This window comes from Ochotona curzoniae, unplaced genomic scaffold, assembly GCF_017591425.1.
Source record: "Ochotona curzoniae isolate NIBS_2020 unplaced genomic scaffold, NIBS_Ocur_1.0 scaffold_4505, whole genome shotgun sequence".
NCBI lineage: Eukaryota > Metazoa > Chordata > Mammalia > Lagomorpha > Ochotonidae > Ochotona > Ochotona curzoniae.
This window is the reverse complement of record NW_024467118.1, coordinates 24,024,643-24,046,338: the sequence shown is the minus strand read 5'-3', so window position 1 is coordinate 24,046,338 and position 21,696 is coordinate 24,024,643. Positions and strand designations below refer to the sequence as shown.

Sequence of the window (21,696 nt, the reverse complement as noted above, 5' to 3'; positions counted from 1 at the left end):
TAGGAAATGGAACTTCTTTTTTGACTGGCACCAACTAATATACTAGCTAGCTTCTCTAGCCCAGGTCTTTATTCATTAAACAGTGTACAATCCTCTTATGTAATATTCCATAGTATAAGCCATCACATACATGACAGTTCACAACAGCAGTCAGAAGACAGCTGTGCAGAGAAGCCTGGCCTGGCTCACGCTGGATCCCCAGGAACAGTATGTGGTCACTAAGTGGCTGCTGAATAAATCCTTTAAGTTCTTGTTAAATGAGTAAATTTTCTGTTCTGGCTAAAGAAAGTTCAAAGGTTTTTAATGTTATTTAAAATACATATTACTTAAGTTTCTTAGAAATCTAATTATTAATTTGGGTGTCAGTCAAGATACAAGTAGTGTGAAAAGTAAAATTATAGCTATTTGCTGTAACAATAGTACCTTAAACTACAAGAAAGCCCATTGTACAGAAATGAAAATTTTATATCCCATCTCATATGAAATTAGTTACATTAAAATTTTTTAAATATTTAAATCACTGATCCTTTTATATCAAACAAAGGATTTCCTCACACTGGACTGTGGCTAAAGTACTTTATTAAATTAAGCATGTAATTTGCAAACATTTCGTAAGAAATATTAAAATCAAAGTTATAAACATTTTCAATAAAAAAAATACAGAGTTAACAGCAAAATTACATTTTATTTATAGTACAAATAAAAACATTTGTCTCTGATATACTGTCTGAGAAACCTAGAATATATTCCCCAACTGACAGCGGCAATATTGTACCTCAACAAGAAGTCTCATGATTAATTCGGTCATCTATTAATAACAGGCTTATCATTTGGACCATAAAAGTCAACTGTTCAACTTTAAAGAAAATAATAAACTTTGTCATCATATAATGCGAAGTTATGTATAAAAGGCTCTTCAGCATGTAATGTGTTCTAGACTTGTTTCTTTATTAAATTCTATAAAGAGGCATTAATACTGTAAACTTGAATTACATTTTAAAAATAAGCACCATTGACATTCTACATAAACCTATTCATCTTTTAAACAACACAATTTTTGACAGCACAAACGTTTAAATGTTTTCTTCACATGTAAATAAAATAAGCAATATTTAACCACTACACAGGAACATTATCAAACTTTACCTCATTGCACAAAGAAAAAGCACTTAGAAAAAGCACTTGGAAAAAACAGCACACATTATTTTTATCATTTTTATATATTTGTGATTTTTAAAGTTGAGAGCAGTTAAAAACATTGTCAGAGCAATTTCCTGAGTTTCAAGTTTCCAATTTCCAGCTCAGAAATAACAAATCTGGTTTTATTCATGTCCTTTTTCTAAGCATATAAAACACTTGGATTTTTAAAAGACTGAAAAAAAAAAAGAGACAGGAAGCTATGCAAAACAAGTATAAACTTTTCTTCTCAAAATGTAATTGAATACCTAAAATACTTTATAAAGTCACAGCTTCTACCATTTAATAGAGTCTACCTAGAAAGATTAAATAGTTGCAAATAATATGGAAATACTAGCAAACTAAAAATACTTCACCCTGGAAATAATATAGACATGAATAGCCAATAGATATAAGAAAACATGCCTCTATGCCTCCCAGGTGTTCAACCGCCATCCCCGGGCCAATCATCGCCCTCCAGGTGCCACCTTGGTTCTCTTTCCCTCTGGCAGATCACATTGGTGAGAGACTACTGAATGGATACAAGTGTTACTAAAACCTTCCAAACTACAGAAGTGCTGTATTTTTAAAACATTTTTAAAAGTTTAAATTTACAAAGGAACCATTCTAATGTCCATGTATTTCCATAAGTATAACAATACAAGGAAATTAGGATGATCTTAAAACTATCTTTCCTTGTGACATAAAGGATTTAGAAATGGGCAAAAGGAGGGATTACAAATTTTCTTTCATAATTACACATTGGTTAAACTATGTTCATTAGTAGGTATAGGAGCCAGTTTATGATTCAGCAATTTTATGAAACTACATATAATGTTCAAATTTCGCCTGTATATTGATGAATGAAGTTTGAGAAACATCACTAGAATTGCCAAAATAAGGCATAGAATTAAAGTTGCAGAGCAGAGAACACCGTCCTTTGCTTCTGATCAGTCTGACTACTCCTTCATTATTTCCAGACTGAAATAAGTCTAGTGGAAGTTCTCAAAAGTGTTTTTTTTTTAAAACCAGATGAATACAGAAGCATGGAAAATGAGTGTGCAGTTGTACACACTCAACACCAGGTTTTTAATATCTCTGAAATACGAATTTATACATAGGAATACTTTATTAACTAACAACATTAGCTTTATATGAAGTCACTGAAAAGAACTGCTGTATTTTTAATGTACACATCAGTTCTAGACATCACAAAAAAGTGTGCTGCCCTGCTGGTATTTTCTAAATAAATTATTACAACTGTAAGAATGTGAATAATACTTCAATACCAGCCATCGACCACCTCTAAAAATAAACAAAGATTCCTATCTTTGAAATAAAATTCAACAAGGCTCTTCTTTCAAAAGCACACATTCGTGATATGTAAAATCACGTATATTTGAGTTTTACTTTAAGATGTCTGTTCTTTTTGGAAAGCATACTGTATTTCAGGATTTGTTCACTAATCACAGACTTCTGTAATTCCTGGTCCAAATGTTTTTTTAAAGCCTAATAAAGAGTAACAAAAGTATCTACTAAAAATTTATATGTGCTGAAAATAGTCTCTAGCCAAAGTCAAATTTATTGAAGCCACTGTCTTCTGTGGATAATTACATTTTACCACATTAAACCTGTATAAAGGAAAATTATAATTTATAGACTAACTGGACTGGCTAGCTACTCAAAACAGCATAAGTCAGAGAAAGCCTCCATCCAGAACGCTAGATATTTTTCAAATTAAAGGTAAAAATTTTTAAGTGATAAGGATTACTTTTATGACTGTAACAAAATGCGTTCTCTACATTAGTTTTTAGCTCATATTATTTTGATCTACAGTTTACAAACTATTTGCCTCAACTATAAAATACAGCTATTTCGTATCACTGGAAACAGCACTTAACAAGACAGTTGTGTTTCTATAAGGACGTAACACTTGGTAAACATCTAGCCATTTCTCTTTCTCTGAACATTTTTCTGCCTACTGAAGATATAAAACTGCAGTCATCTCAGACCCAACCTTCCTCCCAGAAGATGCACACATACAGAACAAAAGGAAAAGAGATCAAGCTCAAATAAAAAAGCAGAAGTACACAGCAGGTCTTCCTTCCTGCAGGATACGGCAAAATGAAATGAGCTTACGCATTGAGCTTCGGAAGCAAGAAGTATTCAAGTGTTTTGTTAGAAATTCTTTCTTCCTTTACTTCTACTACCACTGTCACTATTTCTTTAACTTCTGCTGCCTTTGAAGAACATGAACCAGGTGTCAGACCAGGACTCACAGCACTTCATCACCTCCCAGTCGGACCTTTAGGACTTCACTAAAGGTCAAACAATTAATATCAAAACAACATTTTCTCTCTGACAAACATTCAGAGCACTTCAGACTTTTAAAAACTGCAGCTGGTAACTTTTAAAAAATGTTCTGATTCAATAAAAATTCCCTTTAATATTTTAAACAGGTAATATTTGGCATTTGGATTCAGTAAAAAATTAAATTTCTCTTGAGTTTTGAAAAACATCCATTTTTTACTCTGTAACTGGATATAACTCCTAATAAATACTATTTAGAGTAGAACTGGCTGAATTACTGCAAATAAAACTAACTTTAACCTATAAATCTTCACTCTTCTAAAACAAGGACATTTATTTTACTTTAGCATGACTTTCAAGCACCCTGGTTTAATTTCAGAGAACCTGCAAAGATGAGAAAAGAGTTATTGTAAACAAACATATTCCAAACTGAGAAATACATCTTGTAATCAATTCCAAGTACCCACACTTAATATTTTCTATCAAGGTGCTCTTTTTTCAGTCAATACCTAAAACTGATACCTGAATTTATGTTCCCTTTAATGTCTCATAAATGTCTAGTAAATACTATCTTAAAGCTAGGGACTACTTCTAACCCAGTAGTTGATCCAACCTCAAGGCAGAGGTCCACCCGCACAGCAGTGAGTGAGTGCAGGAAGGGGAAGCTGGTGTCTGCCTGAGGATCATCTCTGTGTATCCAGAGAATAACTCCAAGCGGAAATCCGGGATGCAGCAGTTCAGACCGACTCGGGTGGCCATGCAATGCTTTTGCCCCTCAGCATGAGATTTCAAGGAACACAAGTCCCCAGCATAGATCACTAATCTCAACATGATACTGTTCTGATTCAGCCACTGCTTCTGTAAAACGAAATCCTGAAATGTCACTGTCTTCATGCTACCACGTTCTATAGTATTTATAACCAAATAGCATCTTCTCACATGGCCTGAGCAACACATGCTACCCTACTGAAATTGGAAAGAGTAGGTCAACAAAATGATGTAAGTCTCCAAGGAACTATTATTTATCAGCATTTATTTAATATATCTTAAGGTTGGCTCAAGTGCTTCAACCCCTGCATCCACACAGGAGTGGACTTTTCTAAAATATTCTGTTACTGAATAATAATCATTAATGAAAAAAGGATACTACATGCTGGTAAGCAAACATGAATTAAAGCAAAAATCATGAATGACATTTTAATTTTTGAAGATATAAATTCCTATTAGCTGGAAAATTTCTGTTAAAGCATAAACACCCAAGTTACACTTCAGCAGAAGCTGCCCATTCTAATCAAAACACACAAATACACATTTCTTTTCAAAAGGATTACCAGCAAGTGTTAAACTATGATATCTGTAACATAATTAAATAATATATCATTGTGGAAAAATAAATATATGTTTCCTTTAGAATTTAAATGTATGAAATAAAGTTTTATCATAACAATGACAACAAACACATTTCTTTCTTAATTTCTGGCTTACTGGACAATATAAATCCAGCAAGAAAAGTTACATCACACTTTAAGCATGATTTTGTGGCTAAAATAAGATGGCTAACATTAACTGCACACCCACTTGCCCAGCAGTCCACGGGTTACGGCCATCCACTCACCTGTAGTTGTGGCTTGTGAGGTATTTCATTACGGCTGGTTTGATGCGAGCAACCCCTCCCTGGCTGTGGTTTCCTCTGCCCGTGATCACAGAGAGATAAGGCTTCCCACCGCCCTGCTTGCACTCTGTCACAACAGGAGTTGGAAGCATTAAACTTCATTTCCTGCCTTCACAATAAACCAAACCTCAACTAGTCAAACATGCCGAAAGTGTTTTCAGGAGGAATTGGACATTATGCCAAGAAGCCCCCAACTGCGAAGCTTTTATCAACAACCTCAGAACAATCCGTTCATCTGGATGAGAAGTGGAGCCGTCAAGACTCAGAGCAGCTACTCATGTGGTATGTGAGCGATGAGTGCCCTAATCCATCCACTTAAGGGGCACTTCTTCCCGGACGGAGAAGAAAATCTCCATTTACCACTAGGATTCTTCTCTGAAATAATGATAATAATATAATTGATATCTAATAACTATACCCACTGACGTAGGCAATGCTTTAAATGAGTTACATTTATTAGTCTTCAAAATGACCTCATTAATTAAAAATACATGGAGGTGTATGTGAGGGCAGCACTGTGATTTAGTGCAAGAACCCTCTAGCTGCGGCACCAACAACCCCAAACTGGCACAGGTTCAAGACTTGGCTGCTGCACTTTAGATACAGCTCCCTGTGGATGTCCTGGGAAAGTAACTAAGGATGGGTCAAGTGCTTCAACCCCTGCATCCACACAGGAGTTCCAGAAGCTCCTGACTTATGCTCTAGCTGTTGTAGGCATAGTAAACCAATGGTTGCAACATGTCTGTTTCTCCTTCACTCTGTAACTCTGCCTTTCAAGTAAAAATAAATGAAGCTTAGAAAAAAAATTACAGTGAAACCAGCAAGCCTTGGACTGAGCCAGGGTACTGTTACAGCAGTACTGTGAGATCATGGATAAGTTCAGTTCTCCGTGCCTGTTGCCTTTTTAAAGAAAATAAAGTAAAAAAAGGTAATAAAGGCTAGCACCTAGTAAACTGTCCCTCAAAGTAGGCTTCTAGCAGGACCAACATGACTAATTATACAGCTCAACACAATCCGTGGCAGCCACTGCAGAGCAAAGCAGTAAGCAGCTACCTGAACACCAGTGTCCCATGCGAGCTCCAGCAGGGGACTGCAGCCCAATCCTGCTCTCTGCTCACATGCCTGGGAAGGCAGCAGACCAGGTCCTGAGCACTGAGGCTCCTGCCACTCACAGTGGACACCCAGATGGAGCTGTGGACTCCTCCCGGCTTCAGCCTGCCACAGTCCTGGCCATTCAGGCCATTTGTAGAGAGAGCCAGTGAATAGAAGATCTCTCTGTGTGTCTCTCTGTAACTCAGCCTTTCAAATGAGTAAAATAGACAAATGTTAAAAATTAACCAATGAACTATACCTTCCAGTAGATAATTTAGTAAGAACTCCATTCTGTTCACTAACTAGCCTTACTGTTACAGCAGAATCACAAATACACAGTATTTCAAATCTCATATCTCTAGGAAAAGATAGGGCTCTTTTAACAACACAACCAAAATGTCATGGCCACATCTTACAAAATCAACAACAGTTCCTTAATATAATCAATTTCTAAGAATTTCCACAGAAATTTTTTTTACCATGATTTGTTTGAGTCAGGCTGCAACAACGAATTCTGGAACCGACATGACGGCTCAGTGACTAAAATCCTCACCTTGCACACACCAGGATCCCATATGGGTGCCGGTTCGTGTCCCAGCTGCTGCACTTCCCATCCAGCTCCCTGCTTGTGGCCTGGGAAAGCAGGCCAGAGGAAAGCCCAAAGCCTTGGGACCCTGCGCCTGAGTAGGAAACCTGGAAGAACCCTGCCTCTGGCTTCGGATCAGTTCAGCTCTGGCCACTTAGGGAGTGGACAGTGAACCAAAGATCTTTCTAGCTGTCTCTCCTTTTCCCTGTAAATTTGTTCTGTGTTTCCAATAAAAATAAATAAATCTTAAAAAATGCTTTATGTTTTTCCTTTAGGGAGAGATGGTACAACTATTTTTATACGTAAAAGATAGTTACTTTATACTACATGATATGGTTATTACCTAAAGGTGTAGAGTTGAAATCTGGAACTTTGACTGTCTCTGCTCTCTCTGTAACTTTGTCTTTCCAGTAAAGATAAATAAATCTTTTTTTTTTTTTTTAAATTTTTATTATTTTTTCATTGGAAAGGCAGATATACAGAGAGGAGAGACAGAGAGGAAGATCTTCCGTCCGATGATTCACTCCCCAAGTGAGCGCAACGGGCCGATACTATGCCGATCCGAAGCCAGGAGCCTCTTCCGGGTCTCCCACGCGGGTGCAGGGTCCCAAAGCTTTGGGCCGTCCTCGACTGCTTTCCCAGGCCACAGGCAGGGAGCTGGAAGGGAAGCGGGGCTGCCGGGATTAGAACCGGCGCCCATATGGGATCCCGGGCGTGCGAGGCGAGGACCTTTAACCACTTGCGCCACCGTGCCGGGCCCAAGATAAATAAATCTTAAAAAAAAAAAACGTGTTGGGCTGATAGAGTGGCACAGTGAGTTAAGCTACTACTTGTGTCACCAGCATAATTTCATGTGTATCAAATCACCACACTGTTCACTGTAAACATATGTAGTTTTTATTTGTATAAAAAATAAAGAATACTTTATCTCCAGGCCTGGCACGGTGGTGAAGCGGCTAAAGTCCTCGCCTTCAATGCGCCAGGATCCCATATGGATGCCAGTTCAAATCCTGGCAGCACCACTTCCCATCCAGTTCCCCACTTGTGGCCTGGGAAAGCAGTCAAGGACAGCCCAAAGCCTGGGAACCCTGCACCTGGTGTGGGAGTCCTGGAAGAGGATCTGGGCTCCTGGCTTTGGATTAGCGCAGCACCAGCTGTTGCGGTCACTTGGGGAGTGAATCACTGGACGGAAGATATTTCTGTCTCTGTTCCTCTCTGTATATATCTGCCTTTCCAATAAAATGAAATAAATCGTAAAAAATAAACCAAAACCAAAACCAAAAAACTCACCTTGTTTTTTATCTTATTTCTCCATCTTCTACTCAAAAGTTTTTAGAATATTGAATAAAAAGCACACACACAATGATTCAATAATCACCATTGTCTCAACTCTTGACCAAAAAAGGTGGAACACAGGCTTTCAATAAACACTGTGACAAGCAGGCGTTCTGGTCGAAGCTCCTGAGGTGGGGCCCTAACGAGTGTGAGCCTCAGGAACGGCAGTGTGGGTAAGCATCCAGAAAGAGGAAGACCACCAGGGCAAAGCATGAAGGCTAAGCGAGAACACAGTACCTAGGGATTTTGAAGTTAACCCTCAACACAACATGGCAACCTACATCTTATCATAATCCTGATTACCTTAGTAACTGCGTTTTCACCATCACTGCATGATACACTCCTTGAAGGCAGGTAGTAAGCATATAATAAAGAAACACACAAGATAAATACTGAATATATCTGAACACAGAGCAGGTCGCAGGAGGCTGGAGGGGAAGAGGAAGAGGGAGTCTGAATAACTGAGCACTCCATTACAGTCAGAGGGAAGGAAGAAGCTGCTACCAATGAAGTGGCTATAGTTCAAAACAGCTTATAGGGAGACACGAGAACGGTGCTCAAGGTGCCAACCGTACAGTAACGTCAATGGAGGGGGAAATGCTGATGCTTCTCTACTTCAGTACACACCACATGCATATATTAAAATGTAAAGCTGCAAAGTACATACAATTACTGTGAAAAATTCTAATGCACTTTTGGATTATAGCCCAAAGTATAAAACAAATACTCATGAGCCCATACTAACTTTCTTAAATACCATTTTGAAGACACAAACATACTGATTCTGCCAAGAATGGATGTTAAAATCATTAGGTGAAAAATCATAGTGGAACAGGGATTCACAGAAACTCAGAGCATCAACCTTAAGAGTGCTAACTACCTACAAATAGGGAAAAGACACATTTACACAGGAAAATAGGATCACATCCTTAGTTAAGAAAATCTGTCATCAAGAATGGGACAAATGGACAATATACTTTCATTAATGCATTTACCACAAATAATTTAACATAATCGCCATAGCATTTTTTTGTCCTTTATCATCTTATTTCTCCATAGTATTTTTACCAAAAAAATTTTTAATCTGAATCTAGTAATGAGGAAAAAAAACATCAGACTACTTATTGAGTTGCAGGACAATCTATCAAATGACTACAAACACTACATATTAATTATGTGATGGGGATACATATAAGTGTGTGAAAGAAGCGGGCAGGAAAGATGTGGACCAAACTGCAGAGTGTAGAAGATGTGAGAGTAAAAACAAAAGAGAAAGAGAAATGCACTGTAATCCACAGGTAACTAAAGTACTACTCTAATACCTTCAACACTGTTGCAACATTCCATGATGAACAGGTGAATTTTTTTAAGATTTACTTCTTTCTGCCATCTCTAGGGTGGTCACACAGGCAATGGCTGCAGGAAGCTGGATTCTGGGCATCAAGTACTTACAAGTTGAGTGGCTTTACACAACAATGGGTGGTAGCATGGGTTTCAGGTGCCTATCCCCTACAGGGATTAGAGCCTGGGGTATCCACAAAAGCATCACCAACCATATTTGCTACTAAACTGACCTCCAGTTCTCCCACAAACCATGATGCTGGGAAAAGTAAAGTTCTAAGCTGCCGAAGTTCTTTCAGATCAGATGGCATACCTATCTACCTGAGGCTAGGCTTGCCCGACCAAATGCTGTACCAGACCACCATGGCACTGACTTTGGGAGTGACCCATCTACTGCCTGATTGCCTCTACACGGCCCCACAGTCCAAAAACAAATGAAATAGGCTGAGTGAGGCAGGTTTGATTTTTGACATTAAATCCTTTGACCTAAAAGCGGGGGACAGTGCAGCAGCCTAGAGGCTAAAGTCCTCCCCTTGCACATGCTAGGATCCCATTGGGCACAGGTCTAACACCGGAAGCTCCACTTTCCATCCAGCTCCCTGCTTATGGCCTGGGAAAGCAATTGATGATGGCCCAAAGTTTTGGGACCCTACACCTGCATGGAAGACCCAGAGAAGGGTCCTGGCTTCGGATCAGCACAGCTCTGGCCATTGTGGTTGCCTGGGGAATGAAACAACGTAGGAAAGATCTTCCTCTCTGTCTCTCCTCCTCTCTGCATATCTGACTTTCCAATAAAAATAAATCTTTAAAAAGAAAATGATGTACTTATTATTATATAGCTATACAGAGAAAGAAGCAGTGGGGAAAGAAAGAGAGAGAGATTGACCCCAGCATGATAGCCTACTGGCTAAAGTCCTTGCCTTGAATGCACTGGGATCCCATAAGGGTGCCAGTTCATAACCCGATGCTCCATCCAGCTTCCTGTTTGTGGCCTGGGAATGCAGTAGATGACAGCCCAAAGCCTTGGGACTTGCATCCACATGGACATCTAGAAGAAGCTTCTGGCTCCTGGCTTCAGATCAGTTCAGCTCTGGCCACTTTACCCACTTAAAGAGTAAACCAGAAAATGAAAATCTTTCTGTTTCTCTTTCTCTGTAAATCTGGCTTTCCAGAAAAAACAAATCTTAAAAAAAAAAAAAAAGGAAAAAAAGAAAAAAAAAACCAGAGAGATAGAGAGAGGTTGATTGATCTTCCATCTGCTAAATCACTCCCACGTGGCCAAAACAGCGTCTGGGGTGTCAGCATCTACTACTTGGAATGCCCATGGCCCAGAACTCAGTGCCTGGGCAAGGTCTGGTTCCCTTCCCCATTTCAGCTTCCTGCTAATGCAGATCCTGAGAGGCAGCAATGAATGATGGCTTCATTAGTTGGGCTCTTAACCATTCCAATGAAGAGACCTGGGCTGAGTTCCCAGCTGCTAGTCACAGCCTGTTCCAGCACTAGCTACTTAGGCAGTGAAGCAGATGTCTATATTTCTAGCTCTCTCTGCCTTTCAACAAAGTCCCATTATACCATTTATTTCTGTATTTAATTGCAAACTCTATGAAGTAATTGTTACCCAATTAATAGATATTTGTTAAATGAATATCTATTAAATACATATATACTACCCTGAAAGCACCCATCTGTAAGTCACAAAGGAGTCTCTGATTACCCCATGCTCTCCTTTTAAAATACCACAATTGGGCCAATGCTGTGGTATAGCAGATAAAGCTGCTCCTTGCAATGCCTGCATACCATTTGGGTGCCAGTTCCAGTCCACTCCCTACTAATGTTCCTGGGAAAGCAGTATAAGATGCTCCAAGTGTTTGGTCCCCTGCACCAACGTGAAAGATCTAAGATAAAGTTCCTGGTGGTTGTAGCCATTTGAGGAATGAGCCAGCAAAAAGATCTCTTTCTGCTCCTCCCCTCTTTATATAATGCTATCTTTCAAATAAAGATTAAAATTAGTTGATTAATACAAAAAACGATGCAACTGGCCCTGGCCCAGTGGTCCAGTGGCCCAGTGACTGAATCCTAGCCTTGCATGTACCAGGATCCCAAATGGGCACCAGTTTGTCCTGGCTGTTCAACTTTCCATCCAGCTCCCTGCTTCTGGCCTGGGAAAGCAATAGAAGCTGGCCCATGACCTTGGGACCCTGCACCCACATGAGAGACATAGAAGAAGCTCCTGGTTTCAGATTGGCTCAGCTGAGGCCGTTGTAGCCACTTGGGGAGTGAGCCAGAGTATGGAAGATTTTTTTCTCTTGTTTCTGTAAATCTGTTTTCCCAATAAAAATAAATAAAATATTAAAAATTGTTTTAAAAAGATGCAACTAACTGAAACAGGGAAATAAAGAGGAAAAAGGTAATGCCATGTTGTTGCGAACCCTTTCTTGAAGAATGACTGAGACAACAAGCATCATACACGTTCTCGGCCCCACGCTCAGACTTCCTTGAATTTGTAAGTTACACCAATACAAGCAATGACCGTTTTCCTTTGACACTTTACCTTCAGTTTTCTGCTGTAAAACTGTCGTCAAGTGTTCTATAGCTTCATCCACATGCAGCCCATGGAGGTCTAAAACATTCTGTGGCAGCAGGGAAGCGTTGACTTTCTCAAAGATCTCCACAGCGGCCAAGTGATTGGCTTCCTTCATCTTCCGCTCATGAAGACTACCCTTTAATCAAGAGCATATCATCAGCATCTCTTCTGATAGTCCCTACCTGGGAGATGAAAAACCCAGCCAGAAGAGAAACAATAAACCTAAAAACTAAATGACGCTAAGAGCTAACATAAAAACACATCAAAATTCCGATGCACTTCAAGTGAATTAATAATGTATTGTTGAAATGACTGTTTCTACAATTGAAAATCCCTGTTTCTAACATATTTCCTGAATTACAAATCATAAACAAGGGAAACGTATCTAAGCATTACCCATTTCAAAAAGAATCCACTGTTTTTTTGTGTTGTTTTGTTTCATTTCAGTACCTTTGAGGAGCCCAACCACCACCAAGCGTTTCCTTCTGACATCTGCAGTTAGACCCGCAGCCTGTGCCCAGGGTCTGCTGTCAGAGCTCCTGGACCTACATCAGCTCATATATTTTTCTGGCTCATCATGAAAAATTAAGCCATATGAAGGTCCAAAAGTGAAAAATAAATCAAACCAGGTTTATTATGAAATCACAACAAATGAGGTCAGGTAGAAATTAAACTTTCTCAAAAAGTAATAATGTCCTTTTCTTTCTCTGTCCATAAAATCACTATTTTAGGAAAAATTCAACCATGTTAGAAAGTGTGAGACCCGAGCCCAGCACGGTGGCCTAGCGGCTAAAGTCTTCACCTTGAACATGCCGGGATCCCATATGGGTGCTGGTTCTAATCCCAGCAGTTCCACTTCCCATCCAGCTCCCTGCTGTGGCCTGAGAAAGCAGTCGAGGACAGCCCAAAGCCCTGGGATCCTGCACCCTTGTGGGAGACCTGAAGGCTTCAAACTGGCACAGCATCGGCCGTTGTGCTCACTTGGGGAGTGAATCATCGAATGGAAGATCTTCTCTGTCTCTCCTCCTCTCTGTATATCTGGCTTTGTAATAAAAATAAATAAATCTTAAAAAGAAAAAAAAAAAAAGAAAGAAAAAAGAAAATGTGAGACCCATGTACTTCCACTCGGAGATGATGGGTATTAACACTCCATTCTTTCTCCAGAAAACCTGAATCTATTAACAAGCAGCGAAGCAGCACTGAAAGAATCCAAAACTTACTATTCAAAGGAGGTCTCCAGACCACAGATTTATCTTAGGCAGGGACACCTTATTTTGTCACATTTATGATCTCTAATACAGTGTGGAGGTAGTCTGCTTTAAGATCATTTAAATGCCACAACATTATAATCAGCTTTCCAGTCTACCTGTTGGGCGTAGAAAGTGGCCACGTGTTTCTTCCCCATCCGATAGGCCTCCTTGGCTTTGCTGTAACACTCTGTCCTCTTCTGCTGGTGCAGGAAAGCCTCTGCCCGGTAGTCATCGTACTCTGGGTACTCAAAATCCTGGAACGACGCTTCGCTGGGAGCATCTTCGGTCTCTTTTGTTTTCTTTACCTGGAAGATGTTACACATTAAGTAATACACAGTGAAAATCAAATGTGCATGCCCTTACCTTCAGAAAACACACGATGAAAATTCAGCTCTTACAGTTTTCATCTTTCTTGCCAGAAAAGATTCTCCCCACTGTCTGTCTCCTCAGTTGGCACCAGTACCTCTGGCTTTCTCATGCCAATAAGGTTTCCTACCCATTAGCCACTATTAATTCAAAATGTCTTTGAAAATTATCAAAATGTAAGCCAATCCAGACCCAAAAACAGCACACAAGGGGTAACACTGTGATGATCTAACATTGCAACACCAGCATCTCATACCAGAGAGCCTGCTCAGTCCTAGTGGCGCCACTCTGAGCTAGCTTCCTGCTAGGCCGCCGGAGACATGCAAGGTGGTCCAAGTACGTGGGTCCCTGAGACTCGTGCTACCTGGATTCAACTCTGGGCTCCTGCATCTAGCCTCGTCCCGCCCTGACTGTTGGGGGGGCATTCAGGGAGTGAAGCTGCAAGTTCAAATCTTCCCCTTTTTGACCCTCTCTACCTGTCTGCCTTTGAGTAAAATGAAGGTAAAGACATTTTAAACATTAAAAAAAATTCCAATAAAAGTAAGTAAATCTTTAAAAAAAAATCCTCCTGTATAAAATGATGAAGTCACTTTGGGACAAGACTGGCATTTCTACAACAATTAAATATTTCTGCTCATATATTTATACTCTTAAGGTCCATCATATTATACAAACCCACTACTATATTCAATTAAGACCCATATACTACTGTATCTACAAAGAAAAAAATCAGCTATAAATTCACTACTTTGAGTGCAGATATTTTAAAACACATATGTTATAGGTGGTTAAATTTCCAATTAGTCAAAATGGTGAGAAATAATTATTAAATTATTATTCTCAATGAATCAACCACTTACATATATATATATTCATCTATAATAGTAAAAATACGCAACTTCATACCTTTTTTTCTTTAGTCTTCTGTGCAGTATGAGCAGTGACGTTGTCATTCTGATGAATGAACTCCTGTGCTACAACTGTTTTCACAGGGTCTCCTTCAAGCACACAATTTAGAAACTGCACCGTGTGTTCTAATGAATAGCTGTGGAGAGTTTAATAGCAAATGCCAGAAAGTGAAAAAAAAATTATGTGGGGATATTAGCATAAGCAATCTTCAAGCATTTTATAAGAATATGGAAAACTGGCTTACTTTCAAATATTCAACACTGAAATTAGATGTTCATAGTATATCTCAAAGGGCCAAAAATGATTAGAGGAAACTGTAATAGAGGAACAAGTAACAGATTCTCAAATACAATGTTTTAAAATTCAACACGAAAAGGTAACACTGAAAATTCAGGGCCCAGTGTAATGGCCTAGCAGCTAAAGTCCTTGCCTTGAATGCACCGGGATCCCATATGGACACCGGTTCTAATCTCGGCAGCTCCACTTCCCATCCAGCTCCCTGCTGTGGCCTGGGAGAGCAGTTGAGGACAGCCCAAAGCTTTGGGACCCGGCACCTGCATGGGATTCCCAGAAGAGGTTCCTGGTTCCCGGATTCAGATTGGCGCAGCACCGGCCATTAAGGACATTTGGGGAGTGAATCATCGGATGGAAGATCTTCCTCTCTATCTCTCCCCCTCTCTGTATATCTGACTTTGTAATAAAAATAAGTCTTTAAAAAAAAAGAAAGAAAAAATTCAACATCCGGTTTTCTGTTCCAGTCAGATTAATCACAAATCTTTTTTTTAATCACCTATACCTGTTAAAATTCTTTGTTGAATTTACCCAATGGCTTCTTTCCTTCAAATATTAAGCACAGACAACAGATCTTTAAACTGAGATTTATAGGGAAAAAAAAAAACATTCTATTTCAAAAATTTGTCCATGGGCCTGAAGCGGTTGCCTAGTGTCTGAAGTCTTTGCCTTGCATGCACCACGATCCCATATGGGCACTGGCTTGTGTCCCAGTTGCTCCACTTCCCTTCCAGCTCCTTAATTGCGGCCTGGGAAGGCAGTACAGGACGACTCAAAGTCTGGGGACCCTGCTCCTGCGTGGGAGACTCAGAGGAGGCGCCTGTTTTCGAGTCAGCCCAGCTCCAGCCACTACAGCCACTTGGGGAGTCAATCTCTCTGTCTTTCCTTCTCTTTAAATCTGACTTTCCAATAAAAATAAATGTCTTTAAAACAAAACTGTGGAAAAACAAAAACATAAATCTATTACAATATAGAAAAATTCTGAAATTCATGCATACACATACTTGTACAATGTTTTTCTCTTATGCACACATACACATGATAAAATTTAATATATAAATTAGGCTCAATTAGGGATCAGTACCATGGTATAATAGGTTAAGCCTACACATGCAGTGCCAGCATTGTATCTGAACACTGGTTCGAGTCCTGGCTGCTCTGATTTCAATCCAGCTAATTACTGATATGTCTGGGAAAGCAGCAGATGCCCAAGGAAGCTCCTGGTTCCCAGCTTCAGACCAGCCCAGCTCTGGCCATTCTGGCTATTTAGAGAATAAGCCAGCAGATGGAAGGTCTCTCTCTCTCTCTCTGCAAATATGCCTTTCAAATAAGAATAAATCTTTAACAAATGAAAAATAAATTAGGCATAGGGATTAATAATATTAATAACAATGATAATACTGTAATATCACAATAGTTAAAATAATTCAGTCTCCCTCCCAACTTAACTATAATTCTAGCTCCTCACCGAAAGGAGGCACTTTAGGGCTTCTGTCCAGCATATCTGAACTGCCAACTCTGCTATTCCTGTATTTGGGGGGCCATTATTAAGTAAGTAAACAACGATTACCTGAATTTTAGTGCTTGCAAGGCTGTAATTGTGAATCTGATAAATAAGGCTATTAAGTGACTAAGGAGTAGGTAATATATATGGCATGGATATACTGAGAAAAGAAATGTTTTACTGCCCAGCAAACAGAGCAGGGGAGCCCCCGGTACGGTAGCCTCGTTAACTAAAGTCACTGCCTTGTATGCACTGGAATCCCATAGGAACACTGGTTCTAATCCCAGGTGCTCCATTTCCCATCCAGCTTCCTGCTTGTGGCCTGGGAAAACAGTAGAGGATAGCCCAAAGCCTTGGGACCCTGTACCCATGTGGGAGACCTGGAAGAAGCTCCTGGCTCCTGGCTTCGGATCAGCTCAGCTCCAGCCATTGTGGCCACTTGGGGAGTGAACACATAGATCTTTCTGTCTGTCTCTCCTTCTCTTTGTAAATCTTTCAATAAAATAAATAAATCTTAAAAAACAAACAACAACAACAAAAAAACCCCAGCAGGGCTGAGTGGGACAACACAGGACTTGATCATGCTACACAGAACAGAATGTAACTTAACACTCAGACAGTGCTTGACGTGGGTAGCTGAAACCTTGGAAAGCCCATGCAGAAAGGGGAGCTATTTTGACTTTATAAAGAGAGTGACACATTCTGAAGACCCCTTCCCTGCATAAGTACAAAAACAAACAAACAAACAAACAAAAAAACCTCTGAAATCAAAACCTGATACAATAGCAGAGAAACAGAAAAATCCAGAACAATCTAATAATTACTATTTAAAAAGTATTAAAAATGAGTAAACCTATTCCCATACTATTTTTTTTAAGATTTATTTTTATTATTTTTTTATTGGAAAGGCGGATAATACAGAGAGGAGAAGAGACAGAGAGGAAGATCTTCCGTCCCATGATTCACTCCCCAAGTGAGCGCAACGGCCGATGTTATGCCGATCTGAAGCCAGGAGACTCTTCCTTCCGGGTCTCCCACATGGGTGCAGGGTCCCAAATCCTTGGGCCGTCCTTGACAGCTTTCCTGGGCCACAGGCAGGGAGCTGGATGGGAAGCTGGGCTGCCGGGACTAGAACTGGCGCCCATATGGGATCCCGGGCGTGCAAGACGAGGATCTTAACCACTGCACCACCACGCCGGGGCCCCCCACACTATTTTAAAGAAAAAAAAAAACTGCAAGCATCTGAAGATAAAGGTTTTTATTACAGGAATCTATTTCGGTGGTCTGATACAATAATACAAAGGTTGAACATCTGTGATCTAAAAATTAAAAATCCAATATGCTTCGAAATTCAAGTTTGACGTCCAAAGAACTTCAAATTTCAGAGAATCTTGGATTTGGGCTGCTCGGCCAGTGCTCTGTGCAAATATTACACAATCTGAAACATGCTTCTCCTAAGCATTTCAGATAAGGAAAACTCAATTTGCATGAATAAACCGAAGATAAAATGTATATTAGATTCTGAAAAGATTCTAAAAAGGCATGCATTTTCAATAAACCTTTACTAAAATAGAATTTTAAGAAAAATATATGATAAAAATATACACTATCAAAGATCAACACTGCGACAGTGGGTTACATTATCACCTGCATTCCACGAAGGAATCTATTAGTGGTCCAGCTGTTCTAGTTCCAATGGCCTGCTAATGGCCTGGAAAAGCAGAGGATGACCCAAATGCTAGGGTCCCTGCCATCCACATCAGAGACCCAGCCGAAGATCCTGGTTCAACCCTGGCCATTGTGGCATTTTCAGGGAGTGAACCAGCATGGAAGAGTTCTCTCTTCCTCTCTCTGTAACTCCTTTTCAAGTGAATAAGCTAAGCCTATTTTAAAAATAATTAGGCCTTGTAGCCAGTGGCTAAAGTCCTCTTCTTGCATGCCTCAGGATCCCATATGGGTGCTGGTTTGTATCCCTGCTGCTCTACTTCTCATCCAGTTCCCTACCTGTGGAATGGGAAAGCAGTAAAGGATGGACCAAAGCCTTGGAACCCTGTACCCACGGGGGAGACCCAGAAGCAGCTGCTGACTCCTGGCTTCAGATTGGCTCAGCTCCAGCCGTTGTAGCCACTTGGGAGTGAATCTCTCCTTCTCTTTGCAAATCTTACTTTCCAATAAAATAAATAAATGTTAAAAAAAAAATGAAGGAAGGAAAGAAAAGAGAGAAAACATGTATGTGGAAGTGTAACAAAGATGACCCACTCACCTGGTAAATCATTTGAAAAAACACTAAGTTTTTACCTCTTTCATAAATTTCTAACTTACACTAGACACATAAGATGCTACACAGAGGGGCAGGCATTGTGGCACGATGGTTAAACTGATGTTTAAGATGCCAACACCCACATCAGAGTATTTGAAATCCAGACCTTCTCTTGCTTCCACATGGGAGATCTGGATGCTCCCAGCTCCAGGCTGGCCCAGCCCTGGCTGTCACTGACAATGCAGATGTAAGCACACTTACTCTCCTCACCCCTTCCCCACCTACTCCTTCCTCTATAATCTCAGACAAAAAATAAATAAATAAATCTTTAAAAATAAAGATTTATGGTAGTTAAGGTAGAGTTTGGCACAGCAAAGACTCAGTTTGGGACACCAACATTCCACATCAGACTGTATGGTTTGAGGACCTGCTCTGCTTTCTTTTAAATTTTATTTTTGATGATGTTTATACAGTTGATTATGCTGGGAAGGGTGGAGGACTAGGGCAAAGTGGGTGAGACCATTATTTCCACACCTTCCTTATCTTCTTCCTATGCCTGGGGGGAGGGGAGAGACACCAGGAGAAGCCACACCTAGCTTCCCAACTGCCCCAGTATCCAAGGATGGGGAACTGCCCAATGTCATCCAGGGGTCCCCGAAGTGGAGCATGTTCTGAGGTTTCTGTTCAAGTGGTTTCGATAGTTCTGACATGCTATTGAGCTCACAGATCCAAGGATGAGGAAATTCTTCCAAAGTCCACTGACTGACACAATCCATCCCAGAGTCTCCATTTGCCCAGAAATTTGCTGCCAAGTTTCTCTGGGTTAGTTGATCAATTTGTTCTGCCCTCCTACCACTACTATGGTCCCAGATGTCCTGCAGGACCCAATGCAAGCCGACTAGGCTGCAGCTCCAAAACCACTTGAGCAAGAACCTCGGAGCATGCCCTACATCCGGGACCTGGGGTGGGTGGGAGACTGGGTGGGGCTTCTCCCTCAATATTCCCTCTACCTCACATATACGAAGGAAACAATATGGAAATAATAGTCTTATCCACTTTCCTACAGCGCTTGAGCTTTTTTACCCCAATTAACTATGTAAAGATTGTCAAAAAATATAATAAAAATTAAAAAAAATAAAAATAAAAAAGGATCCAATGCACGGCCTAATCCTCCCTGTGCATCTGGGTATGCTGTCCACTACACCATCTTCAGTAACTGGGGAGGGACCCCCATATTCAGACACATGCACTCCAATGAGATCACAGGAGGACCTGCTCTACTCCTAACACAGCTTCCACATCATGCACCTCATCCAGGAAGGCAATGGATGTTGGCACAAGAACCTGGGTCCCTGCACATACTTGGGAGACTCACACTGAGTTCCTGGGCTCCTGGCTCCTGCATGTGGTCTGGCCTAGTTACTAGGTGCTTGCAGGCATTTGGAAAATGAATTAGCAGACGCAAAGATCTCTCTCATTGTCTTTCAAATAAAATGAAAATAAATAAAAAATTTTAATTTAAAAAATGGAGTAAAGAAAATCTGCTTTACTACTAATATATTACAGAAAATATTTTACAATATTGAACTAGAAAGGCTTCCTAAAATAAGACATAGAACTCAGAAATAAGTAAGAAACATTTTCTGATAAAACATATGAATTAAAACAAGATCATCCCTGGTACTACAGCAGTTATTACAGTAAGAAAATAGATGCAATCTGAAGATTAATGCACATATTATGTAAAGAGCTCTGAGAAATCTAGAAATAAATAGAAAAAAAATAGAAGAAAAGCAGGCAACAATAAGAAAATTATGGGCCCAGCGACATGGTCTGGTGGCTAAGGTCCTCGCCTTGAACGCACTGGGATCCCATAGGGGCGCCGGTTCTGGTCCCAGCAGCTCCACTTCTCATCCAGATCCCTGCTTGTGGCCTGGGAAAGCAGTCAAGGACAGCCCAGAGCATTGGGAGTTTGCACCCAAGTGGGAAACCTGAAAAGAAATTCCTGGTACCCAGCTTCACATCAGCGCAGCACTGGCCATTGTGATCACTTGGGGAGTGAATCATCAGACGGAGGATCTTCCTCTCTGTCTCTCCTCCTCTCTGTATATCTGAATTTGTAATAAAAATAAATATATCTTAAAAAAGTGTTTTGGCATTGTAGTGGGAAAAATAATAAATAATAATAAAATAATAATAATAATAAATAATAATAAAAATAATATGTCTGTATTTGTTATATTTTTATTTTTCTGATAACTAGAAAACTTTTTTCCATTTATAATTTTCTCTTTTTAAAAAGATTTATTTATTTTTATTACAAAGTCAGATATACAGAGAGGAGGAGAGATAGAGAGGAAGATTCTCCGTCCAATGATTCACTTTCCAAGTGACTGCAATGGCCGGCGCTGTGCCGATCCAAAGCCAGGAGCCAGGAACCTCCTCCAAGTCTCCCACGCAGGTGAAGGATCTCAAAGCACTGACTGCTTTCCCAGGTTGCAAGCAGGGAGCTAGATGGCAAGTGGAGCTGCCAGGATTACAACCGGCGCCCATATGGGATCCCAGTGCATTCAAGGCAAGGACTTTAGCCGCCAGGCCACGCCGTTGGGCCCACTAAAAACAAATTTTAAAGTCCTAATTTTTTTAAAAGATTTATTTTTATTACAACGTCAGATATACAGAGAGGAACAGAGACAGAGAGGAAGATCTTTCGTCCTATGACTCACTCCCCAAGTGAGTACAACGGCCGGTGCTGAGCAGATCTGAAGCCAGGAGGCAGGAACCTCCTCCAGGTCTCCCACATGGGTGCAGGTTCCCAAGGTTTGGGCTGTCCTCGACTGCTTCCCCAAGCCACAAGCAGGGAGCTGGATGGGAAGCAAGATTGCCGGGATTAGAACCGGCGCCTAAATAGGATCCTGGCATGTTCAAGGTGAGGACTTTAGCCGCCAGGCCACCGTGCCAGGCCCCTAAAGTCCTAATATTTAAGGGTTATGATACCAGCATATAGCTGACTCAGACAG

The 21,696-nt window shown here is 40.4% G+C and overlaps 1 protein-coding gene across 1 annotated transcript in view; it reads right to left on the bottom strand.

Annotated features, from left to right (window-relative positions):
* Positions 1 to 562: 562 nt before the first annotated feature.
* Positions 563 to 21,696, bottom strand: part of N4BP2 (NEDD4 binding protein 2) — a 75,279-nt gene continuing 54,145 nt past the window's right edge. Inside the window, exons 15-19 of the mRNA XM_040966381.1 lie at positions 14,619 to 14,757; positions 13,463 to 13,651; positions 12,064 to 12,232; positions 5,102 to 5,225; positions 563 to 3,870 (exon numbers count right to left, since the gene is read on the bottom strand). Coding sequence (XP_040822315.1) covers positions 3,825 to 3,870; positions 5,102 to 5,225; positions 12,064 to 12,232; positions 13,463 to 13,651; positions 14,619 to 14,757 — 667 coding nt within the window. The 3' untranslated portion in view covers positions 563 to 3,824. The remainder of the gene's footprint in view (positions 3,871 to 5,101; positions 5,226 to 12,063; positions 12,233 to 13,462; positions 13,652 to 14,618; positions 14,758 to 21,696) is intronic.